Genomic DNA, 14,386 nt, shown 5'->3' with positions numbered 1-14,386 from the left:
AGCTTTCCTTTAGAACAGAAAAAAATCAATATAAGATCCAAACATTTCAGCTCTTGATTTAATGGCAAAACTGCAGATTTCCAACCCACACGACAGTAGTTACAGTTCATGTTGAAGAATAACAGCTATAGTATGTTGACAATACTTTTTTTCTTTCACAGTACACTGGGTCATGAGAATAGAAAAAGGGAGAGATCAAAACATTCATTAGAAATTCCCTTTTTTCTCTTATTCTTTATGTTGAAACTGATGAAACAAATGAAAAACCGTTTTAAGTGCAGAGCTTCTGCAGGGTCTTAAAAAGATATTAAAAGTCTTATATTTGAAATCTAGGCTGTAAATTTGAAACTTAGTTCATTCATTCCTTCTTCTAATGGATGTTTAAAAACTTTTGTTCTGAGAAACAAAACTCTTCTGGTCTAAGTGAGGAAGTCAGGCATCATGATGCATTAAGTACCAGAGCAGGCAGGCCCATCGTTCATCTATCATCATCATCTGGATTCATCGTGACAATAATGATATTTAAAGACTCAAAAACTGTATTGGTGGAACTGTTATATTTACTATTTTCTACACATTCTGTTATAAGAGCATTAACATGTTGGGAAATGTGAGTATAGTTGATAATCAGGGAACAGGGACAGAAAATACTTTAGATCTCTAAAAATGCTTCTAACCAAACATACCTTAATATGCATTAATAAGCACAGTGGAGCCTGCGCTACCACCTAACACTGATCGTTTTCTTTATTTCTGTTATTGAGCGTTCAGCCAATCAGCACCTAGAAAAATAAATGGTTTTTCTATAAATAACTTGGAGTCACGTTCCACAGAAAAGTCTGAGTAGTCGGGACTCCACTGCAGTTCCAAACACTGAGTACAGATGGGTGATAAAAATCACAATACTTTATGCATTTGGTGCCTGTTTGAAGAGGTGTATCTGTGTTTGTGTGTTACCGAAAAGTTACCAAAAAGAAGAAGCTGGAAATATTTTTATGTCATCACGTTTATTGTTTTTATGACGACATATTGTAATAAAATTTGACGCCTCGCTGCAGGTTGTTTGGAGAGTTAACCCTTATTTATGGTCATGTTCTCCATCAGAGGCAAACGTTAAACACGATTAAGCTTAAAAAAGGGATATCAACAGTTTTATCAAAAAACTAGTGAAGTTGGAAAAGATATCCAACTTGCTTAAGTGATTTGATAAGTTAAATATAAGGCATAATAAGTAAGTATTACTCTGTAATTCTTGTAACGTTGAGTTTTGGAAACCCTTTATTTCACCGTTTTGTTAATTGCAACAAACAACTTGTAATAAAGAGTGTGTGTTCAGATCATTTTCAGTTTTAACGGCAGCTTCAATGGATTCTCCTGTTACAAACGGTGCTGACCTTGAACAAAGTCACATTTTGACTGCAGTTTACACTGTGTGCTGCATCTAAAATACTTGATGCCTTTTTAAAACTTCATTTAACCAAATTTGCCTGTGCCAGTCTTCATTTAATAAAAGTTGTGAATCCTATTTTTTTCCACAACAGGCTTTCCGCCTGATATTTTCTGTTTAGAGTAAATTTTTCTGAGCAGTTAATGAGTTTTCTGTGGCTTGAAATGTTCCAGTTGTGACCTTCCCTCCATGTAAAAGCCAGTCTAAGTTCTTCCAAGCATCTTTTTCCCCGTCTTCATTTTCCTGGACGGGTCGCAAACCGTTACTGTGACATAAAAATGATTCACACAAGCTGTTAATTAAAATGTTTTCTCAAATGAAATGTTTCATTTACACCTGATCTCCGGAGATTTCGGTCTCGACTTACTGCATTATGTTTCTCACATAAATTCTGTGCTTTATTTACTGCTACATTCAACTTGTAATTTCTCAAGAGAAACAGGAAAATGGCTGGAAAACATTTCAAATACGCCTGAAACACAAAGACTGGAAAACACGAAGCTTCATCTCTGGAAAACGATCAGAGCTGCAGAGCTTGTGTCTTAAAACATTTCAATGTTTGTTAATCAGAAAATATGTCACAAAAAAAAATAAAAAATCTCAGAAGTGTACAGATCTAATCTAAAACTGCACTTAAACCTTATAGGATATTTATAAAATCTGTATTGTATGCATCATATTGCACCTGAGGCTAGCAATTATAAGCTAATTAAAGCTCTTCAGCCTTTCAGGTTTACCTGAACTACTTTTTTCAGATTAATATTGAATTATCACATCTCCAGTACATCCTGAAGAACAAATTACTGTCCACTTTATTAGATTTGCTTCCTGTCTTAACGAGCGACTGAATAGGTGTGACTAATAAAGAGGCCGGTGATTGTGTGCCGAATGTCACCAAAAAAGTTTTCCGATCTAAACTTGGAGTTGTGGCTCATTACTGCACTGGAATCCTTCGGTAAGATTACATCTTTAATATTTCTAAATATATGCTAACATACATTGTGTAAGTGAGAAATTGTTAGATTTTCTTTTCTTTAATATTCATAAATGCATCTTGAATATTTAATAATCAGAAAAAGACCCTAATACATTCAAAAGGCCCTGAAAAAGTGATAAATGACATCCAATAACCTCCAACAATGCTGGCGGATATCTCACTCGACACACGGAGCCGAAATAGAAAAAAAATTACTGTTATTACATAAAACTGGAACATAAAACAACTGAGCAGTCATCTAAGGAAGAAAACAAGTGGGAAGAAAGTAAAGAAGGTAAAACAAAATGAAGGAAGAAGAGTTGGAAACAAAGAAAAGCAACTTTTTTATTCATTTAATGAGTCATTACAGACTCAACATGAAACTTTGTGAAACCCCCCAAGGCTCTCGGTGCATCTTTTCCCAGGCAAGATCAACACCATTACACAAGAGCAACAACAACAACAACAACAACATCTACAACAGCAACAACTGTGCTACAGTGACACACCGCCCAATACACGGATGATGCACATCATTAACACCACAGCCAGCCACACATTAGCACACACTGGTAAGTCTGTCATGTGACTCAGCATGGAGCCCCGCACTTCAGCGGCTCCCATCGGGAAACCAGGTGGTGTCGCGGGGAGCGAGCCCCAGTGGAGCCATCGTTCGGCGATTAAGAAGGAGTCTCTCACTGTTGCCAGGACGACAAGTGTAGTCTTTCAGAGTTTTTTTTTTTTTTATAAATTCAGGTTCAGGTTTCGTCACAAGAGCAACAGCAACATCCACAGAAGCTGTTAACAAGTTGACGAACATTTCACATCAATCTGGGTGATTTTGTGACGTTTGTTATGTTTCTAGTTGCGATTTCTGGTCATGTTTACAGTACAAACACTGGAGTCACTCTGCACATAATCACACAGCGAAGCTGAAGCGAGAAGAACGAAGCGATAAGCAGCGTAGCGTCAAGAGTCCGCTGAGGTTTCTGACTTACACTGAATCAGGTCTCCCCTGGTTACAGTTCAACACGGTCACAAACTGAGCCACAGCGCACAACGTTTGCCTCACAAGCATCACAACAACTTCTTTCTGTTTTTATTGTTCTCGTAGTCCTCTTGGATAGTAATATACAGGAACTGTGAAGCATAGAGGAAATTACTGATGGCATCTCTGCAGTCAGGTTGGAGTTTAAGCAGGTAGGTGTCGAGCTAATGGAGGCGATCTGAATTTTAGTGCTGAACAGGAAGTTGTTTTAACTCCCTCACTTCCTCCATCTCATCCTCTGATTTCCAGACCCTTCTTCTCCTCTCCACATCCTCAGACATAAATGGCAGTCCGGGAGATGACAGAGCCGTCCCTCTGGGACTCCATGTCGTCGTCGAGGTACACATCCATTTCTGCTTCGCCGCCATGACCTCTGTGGGCATGATACGCCGGAGGCAGCGCGTTCCCGCCGCCTCCAAATCGATTGTATCGCTCGTCTTCCTCCTCGATGCTGTCATCCAGGTTGAACTTCCTCCTCTCGGCTCCATCCATCTCACCGCAGAGGAGGATGTCATGGGGGGTCGGCCGGGTTCCGGCGGGGGCGTGGTGGAGGTGGTGGTGGTAGCTGTTGGGTTTCTCCGTCAGGGTCCCGGTGGCGTCGCAGCCCTCCCGGTACGTGTACACCGGCCCGTTGTTGTTCGCCCCCGTTCCGTTCTTGCTGCCGTTTCCGGAGCCGGTGAATAGCAGGCGGGCTTTGTTGCCGTAGTCGGAACCGTTGCTGCCTCCGTTGCCCGCCGCCACAGAGTCCCCGCTGCTGGGGAAGCCCCGCCTCTGTTGGCGGCGGCTGCGGGTCAGGAGGACTACGACGAGAGTCACGACCAATAGGAGGGCCAGCAGGGAGCCGATGACCGCGCCCGCCACTGCGCCGGCACTGGACGGATCCTCCAAGGCTTCTGCAGAGGGGATGGAGGGGTTGAAATGAGGGAGTGAGTGGAGGAAGAGAAAAAGGAAGGAATTGATGGCTGTAGTTCTTCTTCTATTGTAAGTGGTGATGATAGCACGTGTGTTACAATCCTCTTACAAGTGTGTGGTAATGTTCTTCTCAGTGTAATCCCTTGGTGAGGGTGCAGTCATTGCTGGGATCAGGCTGAATGGGACTCATTCACTCTCCCAGCTGCTTTTTGTGCGACATTTTGCAGACATTTTGCTCTACATTTATGTCTGTCCAGCTGTCGGTTCCCCTTTTGTTGCCCTCTCCCCGCTTTTTTTGGCAGCTGGAGGGGGGTAAAGCCTTTTCAACTTTGGGTTGGTGTGAGCCAAGTTTGCCTCTCCATTCATGTTTCAGTTGAATATTGAAACAAGAATGAAGTCGAGCGTACAACATCAGCGAACACAGGTTTGCTTTGGACCTCATTTTTTGTCTCTGAAACGGATTAAAGGTTTTCGGTCCAGCAGAGCGACACAGACAGACACAGAAGCAGAACCAGAACAGAGAGGTGAGGGTGTTAATTGAGGAGAATGAAATGAGCACAATTGTGCCTGGAAAGTGTTTAACATCCCCAAGCCCTTCCAGTTTGACCCTGTCTAATTCCCTTTCTCCTATTTGTACCCGCTCCACATGCCCTTTATCTCCCCTCTCATTGTCCAGTTCTCTGCTGTCGCTGCCTTTCTCCATCTGACCGCTACTGGTCAGCTAGTCAAACCATTGGGCAAAATGATCACCTGCTGTTAACCTGGGACCCCATCCAGACCTCACTGACAGGCAGCACACAAAGGTACAAGTCCACACTGCAGGAAGGCTAAAGCCAGGCAGGTTTTAGGAGGATTCTCAGTAGATTGAGAAAGAAAAACAGCATCTGGCTCAGATGGTGTTGGATCTGGACGAACAGATTCATGCCGAGCTAAAAGACAATGTCAAACCAACCATGTGGAGAATACAGTGAGCACCACCCAGTGAAACACCAGGTTTCAGGAAAGTAAATGTTTGATGAAACATAAAACAAACCTCCAACAGCGGAAATATCTAAAAAAAAAAAAAAATCTAAAAGATACAATAACATGGTTACATGGGTGTGTACATAAAGTATTACTATACTATCTTGATCTATAATTTCATCTCTTCTTGGACTCAGATAAATAACTCCTCCTTTTGCGTTTGTACCAAAAGGACTTGGGTCAAAACGGACTTATATTTGGATCTGTTCATAACACCTCGTTCCATAACAAACAGTTCAGGTCAATTAACTGGAAAACAACCCGATGTGTTTCATCAGATCTTCATTTTACCCCTGAGCATGTTGGGAGATTTTAGCCATACCAGGATGATTACATTTGGAAGAAAGGTTTCTGTCGTCCAACTTCTTAGTTTGTACAAATGTAGAACACATTAGATTTAGTTACATGCAGAACATGACTAATAGAGGATAACAATGTGAGAACCGCCTGACCTCTTGATCCACTTCCTTCTGATTTTTCCACTCAGGAAAGAGAAATGTTTTAGTTGTTGTTACATTACTGTATTAAACTTCTGCTAGTTATTGATGTCAGCTCTTATGTACAATGAGATCATTTTGCCATTTAACCCTTTTGCATGCTGCAGCTTTAGCTACAAGATGATCGTTTACGTCACAAACACCAACCGTTGCAACAGGGGTGTGTAAACTTTTCACATCCGCTTTAAGTATGCAATTACACACTGTCATTTTTTCTTTTTGTAGTTGAATTACATGCAGACTTCCCTTTGAGAAGCTGTACAATTACAGGAGAGCAGAACAGCAGCAAGTCTGAGCTCCTTTTTGTTTTATGCAAATGACTTGCTGGTTCTGCCAGCTCTCCTGGAAAACACAGCCAGGCACGCCAAATCAAGCAATCTAAGGTTTACTGAAATGATGCCGTTAGGGTATATGTGCAAGGGAAGCAACATTATGTGAATGACATTGTTTTCCTTCAGAGACATCACATTGGACACTGGATAATGGCCTCTCTGGAGCTGCAAAGTGTGGTTATGCTAACAAAACCAGCAGGGGGATGTCACTACAACCAGGCCTGGATTGAGAGCCTGTGATTCATGCAAATTGTTCATTCTGACAGTGCAGAGGGAAAAACAGATGAAAGAAGAGAGGAGCTGAGCAAAGGGACAGCAGAGGAAGCCTGAGAAGGCTTTTGGTGGAGGGAATAGAGAGTAAAGTTGAAAGGAGAGGGCTGGTTGGTTTTAAAACACCGGTTCAGATGGGAAGATGAAGCCAGGATGACACAAACCGGCTGTGAGAGCAAGGCGGGGCTCAGGGGAAAGGATACGATAGCTAAATTAGGAGGCAGTGTTTATATCCAATGGAAGTGATAGAATGTACTAATGATGATGAATCCAACTTTCCTGTCCTACTTTCCCCTCTTTTCAAACTTACAGACTGGCATTGAAACACAACATGTGGGCCAAAGTGATATTTATTTTTATTGTGCCATTTATATTTTAGGCATTAGTGGCATTTATCAAGTGCCTGAGAGACGGAGAGACAGCTGAATAATTGCCTTTTGTGAGAGGGCCTTTGGTGGCTGTCATCCTTCTGTTAATCAAGTGCTAAAAAGTCCATTATTCTGCATAGGCTATACAGACAATGCACCTAAAAAGGTCATTAGAGCTGGCATGTTCATTTTTCAATAGATCAGGTCACACACAGGAGCAGTGTGAATTTCTCTCCATTTTTCTACAAAACCTAATGACTGCTGATATTTTAACTAAAATTATGCATAAAGCAACTATCTTCTGCAATGAGGAGCAATCATGTCTCCCCTAAATTAAACAGAAACACTTATTTGTTTATTTGTTTCCAATACCTATGCTGTTCTTTTTGCAAAAAGATTACTCAAGAAAAAATGCAAAAATGAAAACATCAACACTGTAAGAATATCAGATGGCAAATATAAGCATAAATAATGGTCCATATTATGACTTAGCACAACATAAATACACTGAATTGAGCTGAAATTGAATGTTAACCAGCTGTTCTTTTAAAGAACAGAAAATAAACATGCAGCTAGCTTAAAGAAAGGCCTCGTTAGCTATTTGTTTAGACTAGAGGCCATATTGTCCAGATGTTAGCTTAGAAACTAGCCTGTTAGCTTTGTAGTTATCCCACCCTCCATTAATTAGCCTTCAGCTCCACTTTCCCCTGAGAACGTTTCCAAACTAGTCACTCTGACGGTCGTCTCCTGTTATTTCTGTGCCGTCTGTTTCTAATCCACTAAGCCAGTCGGTAGCTGTCTTGAAGTCAGAAACTTATGGGTTCAATTCTAGTTTATTCCTCTGTCTTTAGAAGAGCACTTACCCAATGATCTCAACCACAAGCTGCCTACCAATCAGCAGATGTAAGAGGATGTGAACGTTGAGTGGGGCGTTAGAAAGCAGACCGACGCTGCCTGTGTTTTTAGACCGTCATGAAAAGATCAGATACAGGTCACATTACGTCAAACATATCAGAACTGGGTCACTTCAGGCTGCAGTGTGAACGCAGCCTTAATATGCAAACGGTCTTTGAGCCATTATCATAAAAATGCTGTGTAAATTCAATTCATTTAATATTACATTTTAAACATCAGTGGAAAGCTGACAATGTGTGGACATTTCCCATCTCCACTCCATTAGTTCAAAGAAAAATAAATATTGATTGGCACTCTCAAATAATGAATACATTAATGTTTAATTTCATCACTTATCATCCATCAAAACCGGATATAGCATGTAAATGCTTTACAAGGATGGCAAAAGTGGATGTTATGTTTAGTGATGTTTTTAATAGATGCAGGCTTTATGAGGGCGTTATCCGACATCATTTATTACAATCTAAGACACTAATGGATCCCAGTTTAGTGCCGACAGTCAAATGCCAGATTTACGATCAAAGTTTAATGTCAAATTCTTGTCAACGAGAGACACTTTAGTAAACACTCTTCAGTGCGAATACTCCCCCCTAAAAAAGTCAAAAGGAGAGGAGCCTATCATAAGCGAGAAAATAGGCCACGCTTGTCATCCTTATTTCTCGTCAACAGAGGCAGGCTGGCTGCATTAAGAAGCACAGTGATAAATGTCACAGAGAGAGGCAGGAGGGCTTAGATCAGCCTCTGTATTAGTGTCATGAACATGGAGGAGATTAGAGGAGAGGGAGAGCGAGAGACCCGTGAAAACTACCCATTTCTTCTTGGCTCCACTCACAGCGGTTGGGATAATCTAAAGCAGATGATTGGAGATGTGGGGAAGCAAGGTGGAAAGAATTAGGGCTGAGAGGGACGGACAAACAGCCTCAGAGAGAGGCGTGAAAAACTAAAATAAACCCAAATCTGAATAATCGGAGGGTCTTCTTCTCCGCCTCTCTCCCTCTTTCTGCACTTTTTTCATTCTTTGAAGTGGGGCATGAAAACACACCACAGGCTGTCAGTTCACACCAACACAGAGACGACTGACTCCAATTAAATGCTGCTTTTGGTCAAGGACGTCTAGTAATGTTGAAATTACTAAGAACCAAACACTAAAACACAGAATGAGGAAAAATATGAGAGAGCAAAAAAGTGTCAAAGAGGGAGGATTTTAACAAAATAACCAACTTTTCCACATGTTTTACTTTAAAGATACAAATCTGAGACAGGACACTTTGTAATATATTCTATCATTTACTGCTTCCCCTGTAGTGAAATGTAAAAGTGTAAATATGATGGATTTTATTAGCAGGTTTAGACTAGAAGATGAGTCACAGATCAGCACCTCTTTTAGCTTCCAGCATCTAAAATACAGCTTCCAGATTCAGTGCGAAGGCCTGGAGATCTTTTCCTTGGGAAGCCATCAATACATTATCATTCAAACCACATCTGTTCACAAGGCATAAGTACTGCACCAAAACCCAAGGAGAGAACTAAAAAACAATATTTAAGTTTGAAAAGACAACTGTTACACTGAAGCACAGAACAAACACTAAATAATTCCTGATAAACTACTTTTTGTTTGTTTAGCCTTTACGCATCACGACCTTTCCCTTTTAAAGGCATGTGCCTTAATTAAAAGAGATAAAACACTGTGATAAATATTCACAAATTCTTGTGCTCACCTTCTGTACAGCATCATCAGTATAAAAAGATTTAAATCAAGTTTTTATCAAGTGCAAAGCAGGAAATTTTGTAGCTTAAAAACAAAATATGAGCAAGTTTACTTTTTATGACTGGATCATCATAGTGACTGCCTCAAAAACTTGTTCTGGAACATGACTGTGTGTTTTAACATGAAACGGATGATCTGGGGTTGATCAGGACTTTCCGTTTAGAGTCGGCCATTGATCCATCTGTATATTAGAGTATTATGGAGTCAAACATGAGGACATCAGTCCATCATCTGAAGCTCGATTCAAACAGGTTCATCAGCAGAACAAGGATCCCAAACATTCAGAAAACAATCAGTTTTATTGCTGCTATAAGTTTGTTCTACAAATGAATCACATGAAGAGAAAACAAACTGAAGTACAAATGACAGATGTACAGTGAGAGGTGTTGTGCAGAAATAGCTCAATTAATTTCTTTTATTATAGCTGAAGTGGTGTATTTTTCAAATAAGCCCCTTAATGATTGATTTTACTTTAAAGGTTTAAACTATTCCTGTCTAAAAACTGGTAAAACCAAAGAAACGGTGAAAGAGCAAACTTTATTATTAAAGATGGTTTAAAAATGTTTGGCACAAGTTAATACTCCCACAATACCTGTCTGAATCTGATTAGCATTTATTCTTGGATGACAAAGCAAACCAACTGAGCCATTTTTCCAATTACATGCTGGGTTTTTTCTAAATCAGACGGCCACAAGTGCATGACGCCCGTTAAAGGTGTTTATGCCATAGACACGTTGACCTGGCTCAGTGGGAACTGTGGAATAAAAGCTCTTTAAGTGGAGTCGAAGGAGCAAGTTTCCTCAGCTAAACATGGCAACATTGTTTCTGTGCAATTTAACGTCATTACATATAACAACTGGGTTCAGAATGATCTACCTCCTCCTTTACTCCACATGTTGGCTTTTTAAGTTTCCGTAACAGAAATTCAAACTTCGCATGGAGCAAAAGCAAAAATCTATAAATCCTGTGCAGACATCGATTCACTCTGAAGTTACTGACTGATTTAATGATGTAATTAAAATAATAGATCTACGTCGTGGACATGATCATCCCAGTGATGTAAACATTAATATCTAGGCTCAGACTCCAACATCACAAGATGCTAATGTTGCACTGAAAACCATAAAACATTACCAAGTGTCTGTGGTCACATTTCCAGCTGAAATATCGAAATGAAATATGTCAAAAGTAATTAAAAGTAATAATTAGCTATAGGGAAAATGTCTTGTTATTTAAGTAAAATAACCAGCCAGTGGAACTTTTTCATCAGTATTAAATTATTAGCATAATACAAACATCGATTACTTGTGAGATCAGTTTGTCTTCAAGTGTAGTAAGATATTTGTAATAGAAACCAGACTAAAAATAATTAAGAGTTTGTGTTTTTGCAGTGTTTGATTTGTTCAAAAAGTTGGAGCTTCGAGCTGGGAATGACGTCACACTCGCATCGGGAAACCGTGGGATTGCTAATTACTGAAGGTTGATCATATATTTATCTTACTTTTATTGGTTAAAACACAAACAACAAGCTAACAGATGTTTATCTTTTACAGCAGTATTATTACAGTAACCTTCATCATAGTTTCTACTTGCACAGTCAGATTGGAAACTACACTCAGGGCTGCTCAGTCAGCTCAAACTTTCTCAAATCACATCATCAACAGGAGTTTTGTTGCATTTCTGACCCCAAAGAGACACAAGAGTACTTTGTTTTCTGACGACTGGGTCATAAGACAAGTTCTACTCAAAAAGAGGCAGAGGAGTTTCAGACAAGAAGAATTCATCCCTCTGAGAGCATCAAAACCAACAAAGTATCAAATTATCTGCAAAAAATCAAATAATTTTTGCTCTTTGAAACAGCTATAATCTCACAAGTCTAGAGCTGCCACACAGCTGACCTCAAAATAGTTTGAAAAATTACTTGTGTACACAGAAACGTGAAGGAAGCTTCACAAACACACAACAGAAACGCTCATTAAATGTTCTTTGTTTTGTTGTAGTTCCAACACACACATTCTCTGGTAGCGTTACACACACATGAGCACAGCGAGCTCTTAAAAGCTCCTATTAGCCTGAAGACAGCAGAAGCCTCAGAGTACATCTGTATCACACCTCTGACCCAGACAGAGTAATTGTACATCACACACTCTGCTTAATTACCCCTGATGACACAGACAACCTTCCACACATGAAAACACACACACACAGTCTATTAAATTACCCTCTGATGATCACTGATCTTTACACACACTTCATTTACCCCACAACTCTAAGTCGACAGACACACACTCACCTCTGCACACACACACACACACACACACACACACACACGCACACGTCTAAGCACTGCCGTTTCCATGACAATCTCAATTATTTCCCCATGCATCCCCACGATGCCGCAGCGAGAGAGGAAATTTCCCGTCTGAATCATCCTCAGTTCCTTCTCTTCATCAGGGATTCTGGCCAACGCTTTTCATCTACTGGCTCCTCACTTTTCATCAGTGAGGGAGCAATCAGAGGGTGGTCAGGAACGACGGAGAGACGGTAAGAAAGAAATTAAACTGTAAACCACACAAGAAGGAGACTGCAATGAAAGGAGGGGGAAAGTCAAAGCGACTTCTTAAGCATCTTGTTTTTGGCATTTCTCTTGGCCCATCGAGTCTCCCCGTGCTCTCTCCTCAGAGACTTTGGATTTTAAATGGATGCTTTCTGACACAGAGCAAGCAGATGGGATGAGAACTAAAAGGCACAGACAGACGGGAAGGAGAAAGTAGGAGAGAGGGGGGAGAGAGAGAAAGTGCAAAAACAGGGATGTAAACAAACCGGACGCAGGAAGATAAATGTATAATAGCATACAACACAGATTAAAAACAAGGCTCATGCAAGAGTTAGAGAGTGAAAGCACGAGTGTGCACACACATGCACACACATTAGGTCTAATTAAGTTTTTCCATTTTACTGCCTCTTGCAGGGGTTCTGAACTTCAGGGGGTTATGCAAGTACCTCTCCACTTTCCTCTTCAAGCTCTGCGCTTAGTTAGCACCCAGCTGCTGAACATGCAGGCTCTCATACAAACACTCAATAACTGACTCATTTAAACACAAAAACAGACAACCTTTCTACACAACTCCTGGCTCCACTCGCCTTAATAAACCCCTTCTGCCTGAAGTATGTGTGCACAAAAAAAAAAAAAAAAAAAGCCCTGCAACCCCCAAATAAGACGCTTTTTTTTCCTCTTTGCAGACGGTTGCTGCCAAGTGGCACAAAAACCAACTCAACTCTGTTGAAAAGCTTCTGACTGCATATCTGCACACTGGTTTGCATTTAACACCAACATGGAAACAAATGCTCATCAGATTCAGACACGCCACCACAGAAATGTAAAGCTTATGAGGGAATGAACTCCAGCCAGCAGGTTTACAGAGCTCAGATTAATAGTACGGTTGTAAAATACAGTCATAAAATCAAACAGCAAGGCAACAAAACGGAGCCAACAGGACTCAGCATTGATTTCCAGCCCATGAACATCGACTAATGGTTGTCTTATGGTTGGAGTTCATATTGCAGCCTGCAAGTCCACTTTAAACAGCAGAAACTGATACCGAGAGCCAGACTGGTTTGCATCCACGACATAAAATACATTTGTTTCTGTGAGGCTTAAAATAACTGGGGGAGAGGAATATCTTTGGTTTCCAATAAGATAATGATCCGCTATAAAATGTTTTCATTTTGCAGACGGAACTGTGTATTTTTAGTACTTGTACCGAACAATAAGAGATGTGGACAAACTAGCTGGGCTTGATTTTGCTCCAACTAAAACTTGTTCATGTCAAAATCCACCTAACAGCCAACATGTGGTCTGTAACGATGTTAGGAGCGGATAACACATTTCAGACCGCTTTGCATGCTATTGTAAACACTAAGCTAGTATAAATAAATGACATGCCAGAAACCTAAATTTACAGCCAAACAGAATAAAGTCTGCCACTAAATTACAATCTTGAAACACAGAAAGACTTTACAGATGCTGCACTAATGCTTCAGGTTGAACACGACCAAGACAACGCAGCAAAGTGAAACATTCGAGCAACAGAAGGTCATTATTCAAAAAAATAAAAAAAATATTTAGATAAAAGCTTTTAAATTGGCAGATTCCAGCTGATGCCCTAATTTCTGAATATTCAACAAACTTTATAAATTTAACCAGAGGAACACTGGGGCAGTTTTACTGACAAATTAATGGCAATATTTTCTGAGAATTTTGAACTTAATAATGCCGATGATATTACTTAGCGAAGTTCCACTGGTGAGAGAAAGAATGCTGTAAACTAAAGGATTTATAGGTGGAGCGGTTTTCTTTCACACTGCATCGAACGATCCAGGCCCTTTGAGCAACCTGTTCCCCTCCTCGCCTGTGGTGGCGCTGCACCAAGAAACACTGATGAAAACAACATAAAAACCTCTAAAGAATCCACTTAGCGCAACTTCCTCCTTCACAAAATGTCAACAAAAATGGAATGTCTTTAGGTTTTAGTGGTGGTGGGATTTCTCTTCTGTCTTTGGTAAAAGACCACGAGGCATTTCTTCATCTAGAGCTAGACTTGTGTGTTTGCTTTGGCGGTATTTACCCAGAATGCCCTGTGCTGCTTTTGGAGCAGTCTCCACTTAGCATTCACATATTGTGCGTGCTCCTCAGTGCATTCCCCTTTTCTAATGATGTCCAACTGATAAGAAACCCTGAGGCAGACCCAGAACTCGCTGGAATATCTGCAGGTTTCACAGAATAAGGTTCAAAGTGTTGCTGAAGTATTTACCTCCATGACCTGACCT

General features: G+C 40.5%; 1 protein-coding gene across 3 annotated transcripts in view; it reads right to left on the bottom strand.

Moving 5' to 3' along the window:
* pvrl2l (PVR cell adhesion molecule related 2 like) overlaps positions 1–14,386 on the bottom strand; it is a 311,115-nt gene that overhangs the window by 113,910 nt on the left and 182,819 nt on the right. Inside the window, exon 7 of one of the 3 annotated variants that reach the window (XM_007559979.2) lies at positions 1,535–4,364. The exons of the other annotated variants lie outside the window; for them this stretch is intronic. Coding sequence (XP_007560041.1) covers positions 3,745–4,364 — 620 coding nt within the window. The 3' untranslated portion in view covers positions 1,535–3,744. Of the gene's footprint in view, positions 1–1,534; positions 4,365–14,386 lie in introns of those variants that run through there. 3 annotated transcript variants of the gene reach the window in all.

Source organism: Poecilia formosa, unplaced genomic scaffold (assembly GCF_000485575.1).
Source record: "Poecilia formosa unplaced genomic scaffold, Poecilia_formosa-5.1.2 Scaffold112, whole genome shotgun sequence".
NCBI classification, from domain to species: Eukaryota; Metazoa; Chordata; class Actinopteri; order Cyprinodontiformes; family Poeciliidae; genus Poecilia; species Poecilia formosa.
Note: the sequence above shows the minus strand (reverse complement) of the source record. Positions and strands in the feature narration are given on the sequence as shown.